General features: G+C 33.0%; 1 protein-coding gene across 3 annotated transcripts; it reads right to left on the bottom strand.

Moving 5' to 3' along the window:
• Positions 1-212: 212 nt before the first annotated feature.
• Positions 213-23,165, bottom strand: LOC134724489 (patched domain-containing protein 3-like). Of its 3 annotated transcripts, none has more exons than XM_063587534.1 (6): positions 22,977-23,165; positions 13,101-13,188; positions 12,359-12,571; positions 10,683-11,451; positions 7,523-7,723; positions 213-5,369 (listed from the first exon to the last, which is right to left on the bottom strand). In XM_063587534.1, exons 2-6 carry the CDS (start codon positions 13,104-13,106, stop codon positions 3,925-3,927), a joined length of 2,634 nt encoding a protein of 877 aa, XP_063443604.1. In that variant the 5' UTR covers positions 13,107-13,188; positions 22,977-23,165; the 3' UTR covers positions 213-3,924. The 3 variants fall into 3 exon arrangements, with proteins under 3 accessions (XP_063443604.1, XP_063443606.1, XP_063443605.1); XM_063587536.1 differs by lacking the exon at positions 22,977-23,165 and adding an exon at positions 22,727-22,960; XM_063587535.1 differs by lacking the exon at positions 22,977-23,165 and adding an exon at positions 16,970-17,067.
• Between the last annotated feature and the right edge of the window lie 624 nt (positions 23,166-23,789).

The raw sequence follows: 23,789 nt of genomic DNA, 5'->3' as shown, positions 1-23,789 counted from the left end.
TATCTGTACGACCATATGGTAACATATATAATGGCAATAGTTAAACTATTTGAAAGATGAAAAGCAAGGACATATTGTCAAAATCATATTTTAATAACAAAAATAACAATATACATACACAACTACATGCATGAAATAATTTTCAATATAAAAAAAAAAATGTTAAAAGTGTTTTCAAGAACTCTTGCATATCACAAAATATTCGTTCAAAGTCCCAACAACAACATTAACACACACAGAATGAAGAATGAAATGTTGAGGTGTATGCATCTATAGATATGTATATGTGTTGTTTACAAGATGTAAGTTTGTACAAATTATAATTTGTACAGGGTTTTTGTACCGAGTTTTGTACAAGTTGTCAGGTTTTTTTACACATACATGTACTTTCTTGCACCAGGTGATAACAAGTTTGTCTTATAAAATGTATCAGTTAAATGTCTTAAATTCAAATCTATATATATTCAACCTATAACATTTAGTGCTAGTATCTTTGTCCTCAAACTGGAAATGAGGATACCTGAATGGTTTAAATTCTAATTTTATTTTTCTCCTTATACCAAAATCATATCAATAAAAAGTTTGTTTGTGTTTTTATAACATTTTTGTAGCAATGCTCAGTATAAGTCTATACACATGGAAAAAAAGTATTGCAACACCAAATTGAAATTAAAGACACACTCATAAATATCGTCTCGATAAGTTCTTATCTGCACATGCAGTTACTTTATTTTTTTTGGTGATATAATTTGTTAAAATAGAACTTGTTAAACATTATTTTAATATCACCTGAGTTGAATCAATAAATATCGCCTCGATAAGTTCTTATCTGCACATGCAGCTACTGTACCCGTAAACAGCAAAACATGTGTTTTTTATCCTCATTGTTTTCAACACTTAAAATAACCAAGTTTATAAATGTATAAAGTTATGTGATTGACACCTTGTAATGGGTCCTCCACAACTCCTAACTGCAGCAAGATTGTAGATTATCAGCATCATAAAAGCAGGTATGTCGCTGTGACAACCGCACGTATTGTTGGTAATCACCATTCCACTATAAGTCGTTTTGAGAATAAAAATCAGGCAATAAATGATGTTAAAGACCTTTCGAGATCGGAAAGACCCCCTATACCATCTGCTAGGGAAAATCAAGCATGACGAAGGTTGGTCAGAAAGAAACCCATTGCATACAATACTATCCTAAAAAGAGTGGTTGCCATACAGGAGCCTTTGAACAAAAACTGTTCGAGATCAGCTCATCGCTAATAGTTATATTGCGATAGGAGCATTTTGGGGACCTTTGCTTACGAACAGACACACAGTTGTCCGTATCCAATGTAGTGCAGAGCTCCCCAAAATTTGAAATTAGCATCGTGGAGGAAAATCCATCGTTCAAATGGAATTCGGTTCATCTTCCTTGGCCCGATCGTTGTCCGGATTTGAAACATACCGAGCATATCTAAGACACTATTGGGCGCGTAAAGTTTAAACACGATGAAATAAACAATGGCCTTCATCAGAAATGGTTGCTGCTACCTCAGCAACAAATAAGTCGATTTATGTCAGGAATCAGAAAACGTTAAGAGGCGGTTATCCGTTTGAATGGAGGCTGCACACAAATTACTATTTTTTTGGCGTAAAACGATCAACCATGATGTGAACAATCATCTTATTAATAAGATTAATTTTGAAATGTCTGACATTGTTAAGGTTGACTACAGTAAAAGTTATAAAATGCATTTATTTTTGTACAAAAGGCACTTCATTTTGTCATTAAAACTGTGGTTAGATAAAAAAAAACATACATGCCAATGTTGTCATAAACTATGTTTCAATATTATTTTACAAATATTTATAATGTTCCATCCAAAATAAGAGGCTGATTTTTAACTTTTGAACAATCGATGGTATAGCAATACTTTTTTCAAGGTGTATATATCATTTAGTTGTAGAAATATGACAGAAATATAGAAAACAAAAGACCGTGTGCTTGCATCATTCATTCGTGTTAATCGGTTCATACTATGGATTCATTTATTCTCTTGGGTTGCAATTTTCGTGGATTCAGGGAAACTTACATATTCGTGGATATTTAATTTCGTGGTTTTACCGAAGTCTGCATACACGCCTTCGTAAAAATTGTCATTCGTTGAACATTTTATTTCGTGGTTTGCCTGTACCAACAAAATCCACGAAAATTGGTATCCCAAGAATAATAATGAATCCACAGTAAAACACTTATAACTTGTACAAAAATTCTGTACAAATAATAATTTGTACAACCAAGGATTTGTATAGTTAGACTAACTATACAAATCCTTGGTACAACATCGCAACTTGTACACGACATATATATATATAAAGTCAAGTAACATGTGCCCAAATGTTAAAACATTAGTTGCAAACGTTCTAAACAGTGTATAGAGCACGACACTCTTCCTACACGAAAATCAGATTTAAACGTTGATTCTTTATTCCAAAACGGACGTGGCAGCATATAAAAACACTCCGCGCAGCATAGCGGACACACCTCATGGAGGGGTTATATATTTTGTATGACGAATTGGAAGAGTCCATATATAACCTTTAAGTTACTAGAAGCTATTCCCCTTCACTTGTGATGTTTGATACCAAGGTGTTGTTGTTATGAATTTACTAGCTCGCTCGATCTGTCTATAAAGTCAATTCTCTGACAGGTGTATCAAAAATGCAAAATTTCAAATCTTATTAAGATAAACTAAAATATCAATAATTTCTATCAAGCATTACAAAGTTGAGTTTATCAACTTATAATCAAAGAAGATACTAATGGTATTTAAATAGTTGAAGACAATAATGTACATGCTCAACAAATTTAGGTAAAGGATTGATTGTTTCTTGCTTGACTTCCGGTGGTGCATGACGGAAGCTTCAAAGTCAAATCTTTAAGGTCGAATGTTGCATCACATCAAGAGTGTTTTATTTGTCATTACAATAACAATTACAACTTATAGGAATTCAAATTATCGATGCAATCGGTTATTTCTTAGTAACGTTATACTAAACAGGATACAATCTGTCATATTTTTGGTTTCATCTTCCTTAATTCAAAAGTTATTTGCAATAATTGTCCATTAGCTTTATACACATAATTTCGTTATGTCTTTTTGTCATCAACGATTTGTATACACCATTTATTGGTATGATGTTTTTTTTTATCTATGCGTCTGTTCGTCTGTTCGTTCGCTCGTCCGTCCAGCTTCACGTTATATATATAGTGTTTGACCGAGGTAGTTTTTGATGAAGTTGAAGTTCAATCAATTTGAAATTTAATATACATGTTCCTTCTGATTATGATCTTTCTAATTTTAATGCCAAATAAGAGTCTTTATCCCATTTTAATGGTTCACTGAACATAGAAAATGATTATGCGGATTGGGATATATTCTTGTTCATGATTTATTCCAGCTTAAAAAAGAATTCAAAATTGAATGGTAAGGAATTACTGTGATATTTTTTTTCTGTTTCTTCGAAATTATATAAAAATATGGTTAAGTATCTTCTTCAAAGACAGAACAAAATGTTACTCGTTCCTTAAATAACGATAATAGGACAGTATTACTGAAGAATCGCCGAATATACATAACATGTCGAAATGCGCCTCTGGTGATGTAAAATGTGTCCGTTGAATGTAGTTTATATAAACTTGTATTTGTCATTTAAAGGCCCGCAAATAGCTTTTTTGATTAAGTTATATTAATTTATTAAATTGTAGATACATGAGATACATTGACATTTTCAGGTATAAAAGCTGTATGAATGATATATTCGGAATATGCATATGACCACTGAAGAAGATCTATCGAAACTGAAACAAAAATCATAATTTATATACCAATAGAACCACTTAAGATGTAAATATAACAATATAGATACATTGTATTACACATGTTTTAGTTTCTCATCCTCTTGATCATCATTTAGTTCACCAGGTAAAGTGATTGTCTGGTCGCTTTTCTTCGGTAATGATATATCGTCCATTACTTTTGCGCTTTCCATTTCATGATTGTAGTGTGGACCAATAAACGACAGCACGACAGGCAAAAGAAATACAGAATACAGAAGCCCAAATAACATTACCATAAGCATTACTTTGAAAAAAGAGAAGAAAATAAATGACTTTGAGAATGCCAACATTGCCACGCCGATTATTGTTGAAAGGGCTCCGTTCAGTATTGGCCCGCCAGCATGATCAATAGCAACTGCTACTCGCTGGTCTCTAGTGTCCCCTTTAGCTTGGACATACGCATGGCACACATGAGTAGCAAAGTCAACACAAAACCCTATACACATGATAATATGGATCATTGTAATGGAGCTTAACGTTAGTCCCCATAAATGCATGAATCCAATCACTGACGTCATAATGAGGACAACAGTGATTGTAATTAGAAGAATCATGACGGGCAGGGGTAAGAAAACTGTTATTATTATAAAAACTACGGCCACACAAATACCAAGCGTTTGCAAAGTCTGCGACAAAATAACCACATACTGTTCAATAAAAATAAACGCAGGCGCGAATGCAAACACGGGCAAGGACGAACTACCAACTATTTCCCTAACGCGGTTCATCATGTCTCCTTGTTGCGTTGATGACGCAAGGTTTTCTGTAAGAACGTGAAATCGTGACGCTGTTATTGATGTTCCATCAATTGTGACGTCATTGATATACAAGTTACCAGCTGTTGTTCCCAGATATGTCTCCAAACCGGAAATGAAGTTTGACAGAGACGAATCGTCGTAATTGGCTGAATCAATATATGCATGCAACCATGAGATGAAGAACGTGTCTTCGATATCAGTATCGTTTCTAACGTTATCGCGAAGGGAATTTATCGCATCGAGAGTTGTACTTGATAGGTAATCTACACTGGCTTGTACATTCAGCGATATTGGGAAGCTTTGATCATATAATGTAGTTTCAGCATTATAATATGCATAAAAGTATGAATCGGTGGTCACTAGATCCCTCCTATTGAAATCTTGTTTAAAATGGACAGCACCATATATTGATACGGCAACGAATCCGGCAAACAATAATAAAATTATAATTTTTGCAGTAGTAAAACGCACTATTTTTGTCACCCACATCTTTGGGTATTTCTCAATAGGACCTTCCACTTCACCTCTGTGTTGATGGGGAGATCCGGAACAACAGAAAATGTCTGCTCTTGAATTGCCTGCATTCTTCTTCATATCTGCTTTCGATTTTATTTTTTGACATGTAAAGAAGTGTCTATTTTGTTCAATTCTTTTCTCGTTTATCGTCATACAACCGAGATAAAACGTGATGTAGTTAAGGTAGCTAAAAAGTATGGCTGCACCTGAAAAGGGGAAATAACAAATATAGAGAAAGTTATGACAGTTATCAAAAGTACCAGGATTATATTTTAATACGCCAGATGCGCGTTTCGTCTACATAAGACTCATCAGTGACGCTCATGTCAAAATATTCATCAAGCCAAACAAGTACAAATATGAAGAGCATTGAAGATCCAAAATTCCAAAATGTTGTGATAAATACGGCTAAGGTAATCTATGCTTGGGATAAGAAAATCCTTAGCTTTTTCGAATAATTCAAAGTTTTGTAAATAGGAATTTTATAAATGATCACATTATTGATATTCATGTCAACACTTAATCGCTTAAGTGTTGACTACTGGGCTGGTGATACCCTCGGGGACGAAACGTCCAACAGCAGTGGCATCGACCCAGTGGTGTAAATAGTTATCAAAAGTACCAGGATTACAATTTAATACGCCAGATGCGCGTTTCGTCTACATAAGACTCATAAGTGACTCTCATGTCAAAATATTTATAAAGCTAAACAAGTACAAATTTCAAAAGCATTGAAGATCCAAAATTCAAAAATGTTGTGCCAAATACGGCTAAGGTCATCTATGCCTGGGATAAGAAAATCCTTAGCTTTTTCGAAAAATTCAAAGTTTTGTAAACAGGAATTTTATAAATGATCACATTATTGATGTTCATGTCAACACTAAACCGCTCAAGTGTTGACAACTGGGCTGGTGATACCCTAGGGGATGAAACGTCCACCAGCAATGGTATCGACCCGGTGTTGTAAATAGTTATCAAAAGTACAAGGATTATAATTTAATACGCCAGACGCACGTTTCGTCTACATACGACTCATCAGTGACGCTCATGTCAAAATATTCATCAAGCCAAACAAGTACAAATATGAAGAGCATTGAAGATCCAAAATTCCAAAAAAGTTGTGACAAATACGGCTAAGGTAATCTATGCCCGGGATAAGAAAATCTTCAGCTTTTTCGAATAATTCAAAGTTTTGTAAATAGGAATTTTATAAATGATCACATTATTGATATTCATGTCAACACTTAATCGCTTAAGTGTTGACTACTGGGTGATGAACTTGACCTTGAGAAAGATAACGACGACTACATGTAGTATTACGATATTGTCGACGTCAATGATAAAGATGATGACGACATAGCTTATAGACAGAGACAACGAAAATGATGACGACGATGTTTATGACGACATCGACGAAGATGACGATATCGAGTATGATATTGATAATGACGCAAACATCGAAGACGATGGTGAATATCATGATGAAGATGACTACGACGACGATTACGACGATGTTGATGATGATGAAGGTTGATGGTATTCTAACGTTTTAGCAAACCGGATAATAACTGGCAAGTATAACACAAATTGAAAATGGAAATGGGGAATATGTCAAAGAGGCAACAACCCAACCATAGAAAAAAACAACAGCAGAATGTCACCAACATGTCTTTAATGTAGTGAGAAATTCCCGCACCCGGAGGCGTCCTTCAGCTGGCCCCTAAACAATTTAGAATTTCCATATTACTCTGTGATGAGTTGTACTCTTTGATCAGTTGTAATGATGTTTTTGAAACTATAGAAGGTTGATTGACAAATGTTAACAAGAATTAACTGTAATTGTTCAAATTGAAATCCGTCGGTTATTTACGACCAAGATAATGATAAGAATGCTGCTAATAATTGTCATTCAAGAATGTTTTTAAAGACTTAAATCGTATTGAAATCTGATGACAAACTCTATAAACCCTAGAAACATTTGTTTAGAATTTTCTTATTTCGCATGTAATAGATAAATTTGCCTTTGATATTTTGATAATAACAATACTAAAGACTGTACTTAATATTTCTATTTACGTAAAATTGTATCCGCAAATCAATACTTAATTTGTATAATACAGCTGGTGCTCAGGTTGGCTTCTTAACGAGATAATTTTTTATCAATTTTTGATTCACGTCATATAATGCTGGATTTTGATAATCGTGGTTTCGAACACTACGATTAAGCTAGAGTAAATGTTGCTAATTGTCCGCTGACTTTTGCCTTTTGGATTTCCTCGACATCTTCTTACTGTTTTAAACGACGGGGTTACAACTTGAATAAATACAAATGAAGGTACATTGTATGACGCATACATACCCGTAAACCAAGAAAAGTTCCGAACTGCTGGGAACACAGAAGAGGCTCCTGCACAGAAAGCGATGACGTCAGTTAGTGATGTAATAGTAATTGCGATACCACTGGATTTCATTGTCAGTCCAATTCGTGTTTCGGTGTCTAGTTCTGGTGATGTTGCCGCTAAACCAGACAGTAAGATAAACATATCATCTACACCGATTCCTGCAAATTATTTACGTCAACATTATTTCACGTCAAAAATATATTAATCAACAACATGAACAATTTTATACATTTCAACATTTCAATTAGTCCTTTGAGGAAATTATTTGAGGTTAAGGTAACAGCAGAAAGTGGATCATTTCTGTATTCTTTAAATCTTATCATAATGATAATGTTATTTTTTTCTCTAATCTTCATTTTGTTTCCCGTTATTCTTAATTTTAGTTCTTCCGAATGATAATTTACTGTCTTCTTTGTATCCATTATTTAAGGTTCCTTTAATGAGTGTCTTAACATCTTTATCCCTATAGACGAGAGTATGATTCAATGTTTGAAATTGTTCTTACAACACTATTGACTTAGGTGACTGGGGTGTCAAAACTAAATTTTTATCATGTTTTTTTTCATTGACGTAATGCGAATCGGTCACCGGACATTTTGTGCAAAATTGTCAGATTTTGCATAGATTGTGTATGTTATGTCCCATTTTGTGTGATAAAAAGAAAACTGCATGATATAATGGCTCTTATAACATGCTTTCAGATAAGAAAAAGAAAAAATGGGGTCACCGAACTTATTTTCTTGCTACATATTAAATTGGGTAAACTCGTAAAACTTTCAAATACAAAATTGCTTTGTCTGAGTTATCTCCCCTTCTATCTGAGTAACTTTCTCATATTTTTGCAAAATTGAAAAAAAACCAAATCAATCTCAAATATGATGTTGGGTTTTTAGGACTTTAGTCGAAAAAGCGAGACTAAGCGATCCTACATTCCGTCGGCGTCGGCGTCGTCGGCGGCGTCAACAAATATTCACTCTGTGGTTAAAGTTTTTGAAATTTTAATAACTTTCTTAAACTATACTGGATTTCTACCAAACTTTGACAGAAGCTTGTTTATGATCATAAGATAGTATCCAGAAGTAAATTTTGTAAAAATAAAACTCCATTTTTTCCGTATTTTACTATAAATGGACTTAGTTTTTTCTGCGGGGAAACAAAAAATTCACTCTGTGTTTAAAGTTTTTAGAATTTTAATAACTTTCTCAAACTATCCTGGGTTTGTACCAAACTTGGACAGAAGCTTGTTTATGATCATAAGATAATATCCAATAGTAAATTTTGTAAAAATAAAATTCCATTTTTTCCGTATTTTACTTATAAATGGACTTAGTTTTTTCTGCGGGGAAACATTACATTCACTCTGTGGTTAAAGTTTTTTAGAATTTTAATAACTTTCCTAGACTATCCTGGGTTTGTACCAAACTTAGACAGAAGCTTGTTTATGATCATAAGATAGTATCCAGAAGTAAATTTTGTAAATAAATAAATTCATTTTTTCCATATTTTTCTTTTAAATGGACTAAGTTTTTCTGCGGGGAACCATTACATTCACTCTGTGGTTAAAGTTTTTAAAAATTTTATAACTTTCTTAAACTATCCTGGGTTTGTACCAAACTTGGACAGAAGCTTATTTATGATCATAAGATTGTATCCAGAAGTAAAGTTTGTAAAATGATTACTCCGTTTTTTCTGTAATTTACTTTTAAATGGACTTAGATTTTCTTACAATCATAAAATAGTAACAAGAGGAATATTTTTATTGATTTTTTTCCTCATTGTTGTTGAGCCTGCGATTTACAGCAAAAATAGGCGAGACACTGGGTTCCGCGGAACCCTTACAAATTTTTTTTAAATTACAGACGTAAATATGATAAAATACATAATTTTATATCTTGACTTCAAAAGTCTTTTACATGAATTACATACTACTAGTACTCTCAACATTTGCACATTTCATGTAAGATCTAGACCAACCATTATCTGCTACATCAAAATCCAAAATGGCGGAAGATACCGGAGCGACCTTAATTCGCAAGTGCATTTATGGTAAAACTGGGATTGGATTGCAAAATTCTATAGGTTATTACGAATGTTTACGTTTTAAATCCATTTAACGCAGGCATATAGTTTATTTACAGTTTATTTAAAATACAATTATAGTCTACACACTTATAAAACTTTAAAACAGTTATGTTTAGAAGCAAACTAGGCATGCAGACTTCTTATACGTTCAGGTATTTCACATCCAATTTGTTTATGGAAATAGTCTTTATACAGCATAAAGGTGTCATTATTCACCTCAGAAACTAACAAAACCTTTGAATAGACTTGTTAAGAAGGGATATAGTTACGATACTGTTGTCAGGTCATTAAAGATTGCATATTTTGGCGTTAATATTGACTCACTTATACGGTCTTTGCATTGGAACTAAACACATTTATTAAAAAAACAATTGTTGGCATGACACGGGTTATGTTCTTCTCATATATGTTATGATGGTATGATACTAAACCCCTAACGGGAAGGATTGTGCCTAATGTACAAATGATGAAATCATAATCTTTCAGTCAGTTTAATTGAAGTCTGGAGCTGGCATGTCAGTAAACTGCTAGTAGTCTGTTGTTATTTATGTATAATTGTCGTTTTGTTTATTTTCTTTGGTTACATCTTCTGACATCAGACTCGGACTTCTCTTCAACTGAATTTTAATGTGCGTATTGTTATGCGTTGACTTTTCTACATTGGCTAGAGGTATAGGGGGAGGTTTGAGGTCTCACAAACATGTTTAACCCCGCCGCATTTTTGCGCCTGTCCCAAGTGAGGAGCCTCTTGCCTTTGTTAGTCTTGTATTATTTTAATTTTAGTTTTTTTGTGTACAATTTGGAAATTAGTATGGCGTTCATAATCACTGAACTAGTATATATTTGTTAAGGGGTCAGCTGAAGGACGCCTCCGGGTGCGGGAATTTCTCGCTACATTGAAGACCTGTTGGTGACCTTCTGCTGTTGTTTATTTCTATTGTCGGGTTGTTGTCTCTTTGTCACATTCACATTTCCATTCTCAATTTTAGGAAACGTATGCAAAATATAATGAAACTAGGAAAATAAATTATTTACCTAAGATTAAAAAAGGCATTGTTCCAACAATACTGGTAAAGAGTACACCAACAGCACTTATAAATCCTAATGCTGCTACGATAGCCAATCCAGTAGACAACACTCCAGCCATAGCAATATTATATCGGTTCGATACACAATTACCACCAACCATAACTAAACTACTAAATGTTATCATTAATGTAAACGTGATGGAAAAAAACGTGATGTCTCCTGCAACATTGGCATTCAGTTCTTCATCTGTACTTCTAGAATGGGCGAATTCGAAATTCAAAGAACTACTGCTGTATGTTTTAATTCGGTTCAAAAATGCATCCTCCCACGCGTCAGCGAGTTTTGAGTTAACATCGGCAAGGTTAAATTTTAATTTAACTGCTGTTGCTGATGTGAGAATTCCGCTTGACGATATAGTTCCGGCAAATGTGTTGTCTATGGTAAAAGTCTCACCGGAAGTCGTGAACTGTGGGTAAGAAATAGTTCCGCCAGCAAGAGCTGTGGTAAAGTCAGAATCTAGAATATAGTTTCCGTCTATTACGCATGACGAAAATCGTTTCGCACAAAGATCCGCAAAATCGTATGTTGTACCAGACGATGATATAGAGGTAGCAATGACGTAATCTCTCAAGGCAGTTATCTCGCTCCATAGTGACGAATCTAGTATGTTGCCGCCATTTTTCTTCTTTATTATGACAACTGCAAAATTTCCAATGTTCACTAGACTTTGTGCGTAGTAATTTGTAGATGTGTTCACCGTAAACATACTTTTAACCTGAAAGAGAAATACACAGATACGTCAAAAAGTTCCGAACGCTTGATAGAGCTGATAATTATTGTTATTTCTGGATTAAAAAAAATGACAAAAGCAGTGTGTAGGTTAGGTAAAAGGTTAAAGCATACTAACGTATCTCGAATTATTTAGTCTATACCAAACCTAACACAAGGGGAGCTCTATAAAGATTCTGCAACCATTACTTATCACTTAGTTCTCACGAAATTACCAATTAAATGTAATTTAAGTAATTCTTTAAGTTAAATCATTTGAAATTGTTCTTCTTGAATTAAATCAAATAATAAACATGAAAATAGCTGACTATGCGGTATGGCCTTTGCTGATATTTGAAGGCCGTACGGTGACTTATAGTTGATAATTTCTGTGTCATTTTGGTCTCTTGTGGAGAGTTGTCTCATTGGCAATAATACCACATCTTTTTTTTATACAAAGTATTCAATTATACAGGGACAGTTAAGAAAGTCTCTGCTTTAAATAATAATAATTTAGTTTTGTAGCTTATTTTTTTATTAGATAGCAAATTTCATGGAGAACGTATTTGTGCATTAATAAACAAATATATTCATGCTTCATGCTAATCAATAAGGGTGACAAATGTGGAACAAAATTTGCCAGCCCTTCCGAAGAACATTTGTACCTGAGATCACGGGTTTTGGTGGGATTCAAGTTGGTCAGTCTTAAGTTTTCTATTAAGTGTTTGGTTGTGTTTTTGTTTTATCGATGTCAGTTTGAATGTCCCCTTGGTACATGTAACCCGACCCTCTTGAGTTATCATTTAATAATAATTAAACATAGTGTCTCTTAGTTCAAAACTAGACCTTGGACTTTTAGTATTCCATGCATAAGTACATTCAATGATAAAAGGTTTTCTAAACATTATTCTTACCAGCTCCCGTTGTTTCATTGCTGTACTGTCTGTCGGAGCGTACTGTTCTAGACTGGTATCCTGAGTCAGATTAATCAGACCGATACCAAATCCTATGTCTACTATAACAACAAAAATAATGGCCTTCCACGGATTTCTCGCCACAAATTTACCATATTTCTCAAAAGCACCACCAAAGAACGCTTCTACTTTCAGATGGAGATCATAGAAACACTGCAAAAAAGACATAAACGGAATTTATATCTTATAGTCTCTTCTATAATTCCTTTAAATATAACACAAAAACCACAGTAAAAGTTGAAGATAAACTAAAATTTGTATAATTTAATTTTTTAAGGGCATTTTTATGTACATTGGTATATGTACTTTACATCGCGTTGCTACATTGACATACCTATCGGAGACTCTATTGATAATTAAAATAATTTAAATATTCCGCTAGAAAAGTATTGGGACCCTTTTTGACATACGATTAGACCCCCCTCCACACACACACACCTTTATTCTGGGTTGTAAACGCCCCCAATTGAAAGTGAATGGATCCGCCCCTGTATTCTGCAACACAAAATGCAGGAATCAATCGAGTACAAAAGTGGAATAAATTTTCAGTCGGCAAAGCCACCCAAAAAATAAGCTAGCATATAGCAACAGGTGAATGAAAAGCTAATCAGAATTAAAATGGTCGTCCCTTAGTTTGTTTGAATTTTGAATTTGTCAAAAGTAAATTAATAAATATACTTACAGACATAGTAACAGCTCATGGACAGTTTTGTCAACGGTTGGAATTTCCTTTTATACTCTGTATGTGTGTGATCTTATCACCATGGTAACTGAAAAAAGATACTGTTTATAATATCAACATAATACAATACGCAATAAAGATTTATGAAGAAAATATAATGCCATTGGGTATTAGTGACATCAATTTTTTTTTAATATAGACAATTCGATAGGTAAATTTCATTTTTATGTGGAATACATGCTTGTAAAGTTATTTCCATGGTAACTGAAGGATATGCTATGAATTACGGAGCCAAAGCTTATATGTCAATAAGACAGCAAATAAACGATAAAATAAGGACAAGAAAAACATCTAGAGGATATCATTGTATTCAATTTAAGACTGGAGCAGGTTCCTGCCAGGTACACTTTTATCATGTATTTGCTCCAAATGCATGGACGAGAGGTGTGAAGAAAAGAAACATAAAGCATTTTAACATCATATATGCAGTTGAAATTGACCATAAGGTGTCACTGGTTATTGGTGAGCCTTTGGGACGTATTTCAGTAATAAAATTAACGGTATCAATTTTTTTGCACCAGATGCCCATTTCGACAATACATGTCTCTTCAGTGATGCACGTGGCCAAAATATTTGAAATCCAAAGCTTGTATAAAAGATGAAGAGCTATAATCCAAAAGGTCCAAACAGTATAGCCATATGATCCAAAATCCGTGAAAGGAATCAGAGCTTTGCATTAAGGAGATACATTCCTTAATTTATAATAACACAAAAAAAATCCGTATTTTCATGCCAGTACCGAAGTACTGGCTACCGGGCTGGTGATACCCTCGGGGACTAATAGTCCACCAGCAGAGACATCGACCCAGTGGTAGTAATAAAATTAACGGTACCAATTTTCTTTCACCAGATGCGCATTTCGACAATAAATGTCTCTTCAGTGATGCTCGTGGCCAAAATATTTGAAATCCAAAGCTTATATAAAAGATAAGTAAGGTAGGTTCTTCAAATTAGACCTATTACAGGAGAAAAAGCAAGTTATTCTTTCAACTAGATGAACGATAAATAAAATGCTGTATTTGTGGATATTTTTTCATAATGTTGTATACGGTATATATAATAATTCCTAGTGCTTGTAATCATCGTTAACAGGAACAATTTCGTATGATGTTAACGCATTGGGAATACATATTGCTCAGCGTACAATCTCAATAACAACTTATTCAAGTATCAGAGTACAAGCTTTACACTTGATTGCTCAATGTTTATGCCGAGTAATCAAGTACTCAATGTCCTCTCTAAAACTTATGGATAAGCAATTGTTCTTTTGGATGGATCACCAAATTATATGGTTAATGTTAGCTAATGACTGTCATCAAACGAAAATCAACAGAAGCGTTTTGTCATATGTCATGCAAGATAAATAAAATCTACAACCTAACTAAATAAATATATCAGCAATTACAGCACAATTTTTATATTTTGTTATAGTCATGTCGTTTTTTTTTTTTATAGTTAAAATACAAAATGTCCACGAACAGAATTTTCGTTATGCGAATTGACAGTATGTGATTTCCATAGCGTTCAGTGGCAAATATTTGATTTTTCTTTTTTAAGTTGAACCAAAGTTATCAATATTTCTTCTATATAGAATCTGTATTTGGTCAACCATGGAAATACATTTTACCTCTTCATAACTCTTTAATGCGTGTAAGAAAGATTCCGTAACAAGCGTACACTGTACCTTTTACAAGGTATCATCTTTAACAGTCTTCACACTTAACCACCAGTCCTACGGCATTGGCTTTTAAAATTGCTCTCGGGCTTGTCAAAATATTCTCTACAAGCCAACAGAATTCAACTTCAATTTAAAAGACCCCGAAATGACAAATGTTAAACCAATGTCCCCATTGCAATTCGTCGAAGATGCATATTAATGCATTCCGCTCGGATAAATATTTCTCTTAAATACGGAGTGTACTCCATAAAAGTAAGGAATAACTAGTAAATATTCTGTGTCTATCTTAAAGCCTTGTAAAACCAGGATTTGCATATACAATGAAATCAATTAATTATTTAGTCTATATTGTTTAAATATGATTTAACAGAAAAAGTCAATTTAGAGATACAAAAGAACGCTCACGCGGATTTCTTATAATACCTAATAATTTAATTTTGGATGTAACGCGTCTTCTGATTGGCTGACGTTATTTTGTTATGAGCCCATATACATAATAAACTCATGACACCGTGACGTCATCAACGTTTTTTCATGGTTTTCTACGGTTTAAAATAGAATTTAGAATTAAATTATAAGAAATGACTGTAATATTTTTTCAGTCTATTCGAAATAACATAAAAATTGTGGTGCACACTGTTAAATAACCCGCTACGCGCGTTATTCAGTGTGCACCAATTTTTTTTTATGTTATTTCTTCATAGACAGAACAAATATTACAGTCATTCCTTAATTGAATTAAACGTGTAGACTGATTGAATGCAAACCGTCGAATTATTTAATTCCCGCGTTACATTCAAAATTAAATTGTTTGCTGTTAAGGTCAGTTTGACTTTTATTTTGTTTTTGTTTAAATAAAAAAAAAACATTGTTGTTCTATAGGTACTGTCTTTTACACGTATATTAAGATTATTCTTATAGAATTGTACAATTCAATAGATGCACATGTATACTGTCCAAAGTTACAGTATTTGATCAATTTTCTGCTTTAATTCATTTACATGTAGTTGTAAATGGTTTCTAATTTTTGTAATTATATTTTGTAGATTGTTCAGGCTGTTGGTCAAACTTCTAGTGAAGATAATGAGATAAGGACTGTTTTTTGAAGTAACACCTACCGTTCTAATTTTTTTTTACATGTTATTATGTTCCGAATGTATTATTAAAAGACTGGATGCTGCAAACCTACATCCCATAGTATATTTGTGTTTTGTGTTATTAAGCCTTGTATAGAATAGAAATGCTTTATGTTCGGTTGAACCCATGAAAAAGAACCGATGATAAAGCGGATTGTTTTTCATATGGTTGGAGAAATAACTGCAAAACAATAATTAATTTTCTGATTTCCCGTATGGCATAATGACAGTAAAGTCTTGAATGTTTTTCTCTGTTAGTTCTATCTGGAGTAAGAGTTGTCTCATTGGCACTCACACCACATCTTCCTATATCTAATTGGACATTTAAAAAGATTTTATTATCCGAATACATTTTATAATTCACAAAACAACTATGAATCTAAAGACGTATTATTATACTTTATTGACAATCACTTTTAAGATCTTTTAATAATACAGTGACAGTAGCATCCATATAATTATATGTTAATACTATGAAATTCATATCGGATAATTATACGTTATAGGCAATACCTTTTTCCTTGCTATTAAATGTATCTTAGGTGTGTAACGATAGAGGATGATTTTCGATCTAAATATTCAATTTATTCATGGACGAAAAACACATATTATATCAGAGTTTGTTAAACATTTTTCCCCTGCCGGTGGTCTGAGATATATTCTTCTGGCTCTCACAATTAATTAAAATTACTGCAAACCCTTGGTAGGCAAATATTTCGGACCACCACTTTTCGCGAACTCTGATCATGAATTGAAATTGTTTTTAATTTTTGATTTGTTCTAAAGATCCTTCAATCGCATTTTATATAGAAATTAAATTCAATGACACATACAATTGAGAATAGGGAATGTGTCAAAGAGACAAAAACCCGATAATAGAACAGACAACAGGATGAAGCCATCGATTGGTCTTCAATGCAGCGAAGAACACCCGCACGTATGTATTGCACTGAATTACTCAAATTTAAAATACAATCAATGAATGTTTCTCTTACCTAGATTTTATATCATATATCAATATGCAAATGAAATCCATTAAACAACTTAATTATGGAGGACTTCTAAATGACATGTATTTTATTTTTAATAAGATCCCTTGCTTATGTTTTAAATCATTAAATTAAAGACCCGTGACATTATAATTACCGACTTATAACCTTGGACTTTAAATACCCTTCATATACACCCGTAACAGTTTAAGTTCAAACTAAACTATGCCGTTGGATGACAAACAAAAATAATTTTAAAAATTCAACAGTTTACAAATTGAATGCTTCTTATTGTAAAATTTACTGGGGTGTACAAACGTTGACCGAAGTATACATTTTATCATCATGTGAGCACGGTCAACGGTTTTATAAACCTACAAATTACTATAAGAAGCATTCGATACTTGTTATTACATTTGTTTTAAGCTATGATCATGAAAACACGATTTTTATCCTGTTTTTCTTTAATTTACCTAGTATGCACTTTATTGAAAAATACATGTCATCATGAATGTTACATTTCATTCTAAAATGAAGGTTAAATTTAGAATGACGCGAGATTGCTGTTTGCCAATCAAAACAACGTAAAATACATGTAATGTGCTTATTCGTTAGCATTTAACTGTTATCATGTAACTGGGATATCATATTATAATTTATAGTCTCTGTAAATGTATTGCATTGTGTATCTTGAAGCAAATGCAAATGTTTGATTCCGAATTCATTTTTTGGTTGAATATTCAAATATACATTCAAGTTGTTAAAACCCAAAAGTACACGCATTAACCTTCTAAAACAAACAGATGAGCTAAGTAAACAATGCCATTTAATTAATTACGTATGCGTTGTCCTTGCAACTTGGTATAACAATACATGTTTGACCTTGAAATTAATAAAAAAAACATTTCGATCATTCTGACAATACTATTCAAGTATAAATACGGGTGTACATATCTTACCCAATTGCACAAAAGAAATGTCACTGACCGAAGTTAAACTATGATTATGCATTCAGAACAAATAGACCATACCGCAATGGCCTTTCAAGCTAACTTAAATATTTGTTTGGTTTCATTAATTTTTAAAGGCCGTTTGCTGACCTTGTTTAAATCCATGGCCTTAGATTTTATTGTTTGGTTGACAATAGCCAATTATGCAAAATTTCTTGTTTTCATAATCTATAAAAACATCATGAATTATTTGCTGTGTCACCGTTTTGTTAATTCCTATAATAGACAAAATTATTCTTCCTAAAAAGAATAACAACAAGAATGTGTCCACAGTACACGGATGCTCCACTCGCACTATCATTTTCTATGTTTACTGGACCGTGAAATTGGAATAAATTCTCTAATTTGGCATTAAAATTAGAATGATCTTATCAAAGGGAACATATATACTATGTTTCAAGTTGGTTGGACTTCAACTTCATCAAAAACTACCTTGACCAAAAACTTTAACCTGAAGCGGGACAGACGGAGGGACGAATGGATGAACAGACGAACGGACAAACAGCCGAACGGACGAACAGACGAACGGACGAACATACGAACGGGCGAACAGACGAACGGACGCACAGACCAGTAAACATAAAAATACCCAACTATTAGTTTGATTCCAAAAGGGGGAAGTCCATAAAAGATGACAAAACAACCCATTTTTAAGCCTGTCCCAAGCTTAAGTTAGAAGCCTCTGCTTGTTGTTAATCTTGTATGATTTTTTTTCTTTTCATTTATATGTTTTGGAGTTTAGTGTGGGGTCCAATTTAAATGAACTAATACACACTGAAACTTTACTTTCTTCAGAACTTGACTGACTAATCCAAATAGCTTTCATTTGAAAAAATAAGGTGCACCACTTATTGCGGACCTGTTTTGTATTGTTATGAGTTACAATTTTTGACTAAAATTAGCAAAGACCAATCGAAACAACATTTGAAACAAAAATTTAACAATACTTTTAGATATTTGGATGATATATTGGCTCTCGATAATGACGACTTAAGTATGTATACTAAAGAAATTTCTCCTGTTGAACTTACTATAAATAAAGCTAATACTAACAATGGCCACTAGCCTTTCCTCGATCTTGATATGTATATATCATTAACGGGAAGCTTAATACAAAAAATTATGATAAAAGAGATGATTTTTTACTTCCTATCGTTAATTATCCATTTGTCACCATCTTATGGTGTTTATATATCTCAACTTGTACGATTCGCTCGTGTATGTAACAACGTATTAGATTTTAATGAGAGAAATTTATGTATTACTGAAAAATTATGACACCAGGGTTTTCGATATCACAAACTGGTCAAAATATTTACTAAATTTTATCACCGGTATAAGGAAATAATTCGTAAATATAACTCAACATGCAGACATCTTATACGTTCAGGTATTTCACATCCACTATTTTATGGTAATATTCTATACAAAGAACAACAATGGCAGTATTCACCTCAAAAGCTTACACAACCTTTAAACAGACTTATTTTATTGAGAAGGGATAAAGTTACGATACTGTTGTCAGGTCATTAAAGATTGCATATTTTGGCTATAATATTGATACACTTATAGGGTCTGCATCGGAACTAAACACATTTATTTAAAAGAAACATCAGTTGTTGGCATGCCACGGGTTATGTTCTTCTCATATATTTTATGATAGTATGATACTTAACCCCTAACGGGAGGGAGTGTGCCTGATATTCATATGATGAAGACATAATCTTGCAATCAGTTTAATTAAGGTCTGGAACTGGTTTGTCAGTTAACTGCTAGTAGTCTGTTGTTATTTATGTATTATTGTCATTTTATTTATTTTGTTTTGTTACATCTTTTGACATCGGACTCAGACTTCTCTTGAACTGAATTTTAATGTGCGTATTGTTATGCGTTTAATGTTCTACATTGGCTAGAGGTATAGGGGGAGGGTTGAGATCTCATAAACATGTTTAACCCCGCTGCAATTTGCACTGGTCCCAAGTCAGAAGCCTCTGGCCTTTGTTAGTCTTGTATGATTTTTAATGTTAGTTTCTTGTTTATAATTCGGACTTTACTATGACGTCCATTATCACTGTACTAGTATACATATTTTTAGGGGCCAGCTGAAGGACACCTACGGGTGAGGGAATTCTCGCTACATTGAAGACCCATTTGGTGGCCTTCGGCTGTTGTCTGCTCTATTGTCGGGTTGTTGTCGCATTGACACATTCACAATATCCTTTCTCAATTTTATTAAAAGTAAAAAAATAACATTAAAGTATATAAAATTATAAATACTTTAATTGCAAATAGATAATGAACTGTAGTGATACATATGTATAAGCTTTTTAGCTGGTAATGCAATTTGAAAGTAATATTGCGTGATAGTTAAAATGTATCATGCACTCGTTCTTTAAGCAGCTCTCAAAAATTTTGGAGTTATTGTATACAATCACAGCTAGAGTGACAGTTTATAAACAACTTAATTTGATTTCCTTAACGTCACAATACCCAGATTGCCTATTCTACATAAAAAGCGGTTGTAATCTTAAAAGTTTTTCTTTGAGAATAAACGCTTAGTATTTTTTATGATTTGAAATTATAAACGTCTTTCGACATAGCTGAATATAATTTACATATAATCAAAACGTTCAGAGTATATATTAAGAAATGAAATGATCACTGGAAAAGGTAAATCTATGAGCAAATTAAATGTGTTACAAGCACCCATTTCTTATAAAATGCTTTGTGTCAAATTTTATCTTAATATTTGAAAAAAATGGAGACATTTGTTATTCGATTTTTAAATATGCAAATTTAAGTATGGATGCAATTTGGGTACTCAATATTATGGAATCCTGGATCGTTTGGAGGTTGGTTCAATTTTGTTTTTAAATGATTCAATATTTTGACAAAATTAAAGCAAGTAAACAATGATACATATACTAAATGAACACAGAATCAAAAATTTTGTCTGGATCATAAAACTAGAGGCTCTAAAGAGCCTGTGTCGCTCACCTTGGTCTATGTTAATATTAAACATTGTACACAAATGAATTCATGGCAAAATTGTGTTTTGGTGATGGTGATGTTTTTGAAGATCTTACTTTAATAAACATTTTTGCTGCTTACAATTATCTCTATCTATAACAGTAGTTTCTGTGGAAAATGTTAGTGAAAATCTACAAATTTTGTGAAAATTGTTAAAAAATGACTATGAAGGGCAATAACTCCTCAGGGGGTCATTTGACTATTTTGGTCATGTTGACTTATTTTTAGTTCTTACTTTACTGTACATTATTGCTGTTTACAGTTTATCTCTATCTATAATAATATTCAAGATAATAACAAAAAAACAGCAAAATTTCCTCAAAACTACCAATTTAGGGACAGCAACCTAACAACCGATGATCCAATTCATCTGAAAATTCTAGGGCAGATAGATCTTGACCTGATCAACAATTTTACCTCTGTCAGATTTGCTCTTAATGCTTTGTTTTTTGGGTTATAAGCCAAAAACTGCATTTTACCCCATGTACTATTTTTAGCCATGGCCGCCAATTTGGTTGGTTGGCCGAGTTACCGGACACAATTTTTATACTAGATACCCCAAAGATGATTGTGGCCAAGTTTCAATTAATTTGGCCCAGTAGTTTCAGAGGAGAAGATTTTTCTAAAAGATAACTAAGATTTACGAAAAATGGTTAAAAATTGACTATAAAGGGCAATAACTCCTACAGTGGTCAATTGACCATTTTGGTCATGTTGACTTATTTGTAGATCTTACTTTGCTGAACATTATTGCTGTTTACAGTTTTTCTCTATCTATAATAATATTCAAGATAATAACCAAAAACAGCAAAATTTCCTTAAAATTACCGATTTAGGGGCAGCAACCTAACAACGGAATGTCAGATTCATCTGAAAATTTAAAAGCAGATAGATCTTAACCTGATTATCAATTTTACCCTTGTCAGATTTGCTCTAAATGCTTTGGTTTTTGAGTTATAAGCCAAAAACTGCATTTACCCCTATGTTCTATTTTTAGCCATGGCGGCCATCTTGGTTGGTTGGCAGGGTCACCGGACACAATTTTCAAACTAGATACCTCAATGATGATTGTGGCCAAGTTTGGTTAAATTTGGCCCTGTAGTTTCAGAGGAGAAGATTTTTGTAAAAGTTAACGCCGGACGACGACGACGGACGACGACAGACGCCGGACGCCAAGTGATGAGAAAAGCTCACTTGGCCCTTCGGGCCAGGTGAGCTAAAAATGTAGGTGAAAAACTGTCATAAAAGGTGCAATTTTAATTTCATTTGTTTATTATTTTTAAATTAATGTGCATCTACATATCATGAGGAGTTGATAGCATAGTAAGAACAAACATATACAATGTACCCTGCATACAATCATAAAGGAGAAACCATGGATTTTTGTCAGATTCAAAGAGAAAAAAAACCTTCCGTAATTGATGAATTTATCAACAAGATGCATATACATTATAATTAATGACAGTAAAAGTTGCAGTTTATCAAGTTAAATACATCTGTGAAAACTGGATTGAAACTGTGAATTTAATTTATGTGTTAAGAAAACAAATAATGTACAATCTACATTGCTCTTTTTAGGTTAATAGATTTGAGATGAATTACATATATATTTTCTTTTCCATTTTAATTTTAATTGACGCTAATGTTATAAATAAAAAATACGTATTATGTGAAACAATTTAATTATAATTCTAGGAAGAAAATAGTTTATAAACGTACGTACCTTTATCCAATAAAGAATTGTGGGGAAAAAATATTAACAAAATCCATATATACATGGCATCAAATTACATGATTGTTAATCTGGAATCAAACAAAATCGATGGAAGCGTGTCTATTTCTAATTAGCCTAATATAATTGATGTATAATACACACACTTGTTAATATACATACGTTCAATTGTCACACGTTTAGAAATTATGTATAATACCCGAGAGTTCAAATGTTCAACAAAGCAATTAGACTGTTTTACCTGACACACGGCTTTGCTTGAATCCATAAGGAATACCAATGTCCATATGAGATACATTGTAAGTTCACGACATATTAATAAATATGAGAATCCATTGTATGTGTCACATGATCAAATTGCATGTTATTAAGCAGTATCCAAATGGGAAGGACAATAGGAGGTGTTTCACCCCAGCCGTTCTATAGATCACAAAACAAAGGTTTTAAATATTGTAAACAAAATTCTGGCCTTGTTAAACGAAACGGGTACTTTAAAATGTTTCAGTTGAATGAAGCGGAGCGATGTACACTAAATGTATTTTATTTTGTTTGTAATAGGGTTTTTCCCGTTTGCTATTTGTAGATATTATTTATAGTTGGGAACTAGTATACCTAGTTCGGATACTTGTTTTGTAACAGTATGTATTATTTATAAATTTGATGTAAGGTGCAGGAGGCACGAGGAAAGTTTTTGCGGTTTTTATGGATGGGGTTTAATAGTACTATATAAAGTTTGGCGTTTACAGCTAATACATTAAGGTTCATGTGGACCCTATGGCTAAAATGGCCGTATTTTCACCTCAAATTTTTCTCTGAGTACAGGCAAACCTGTGCACATGGAAAAGTTTTAAGGCATAGCATGCCCTAGATAAATAGAATTCAAATGCATTGTATGATTTAGAAAATTCATAACTTAACTGGATTTTGCCGTACACTTTTTTTCATCTCTGCAGAAGATGATAAAATTTACCGAACAGTTGAGTTTACCTTGATATGGTCCACTCAGGTACACAGTTTAAATAACCAATTATTGTCAGGTATTTATTGTCCATCT

This window comes from Mytilus trossulus, chromosome 7 (assembly GCF_036588685.1).
Source record: "Mytilus trossulus isolate FHL-02 chromosome 7, PNRI_Mtr1.1.1.hap1, whole genome shotgun sequence".
Lineage (NCBI taxonomy): Eukaryota > Metazoa > Mollusca > Bivalvia > Mytilida > Mytilidae > Mytilus > Mytilus trossulus.
Note: the sequence above shows the minus strand (reverse complement) of the source record. Positions and strands in the feature narration are given on the sequence as shown.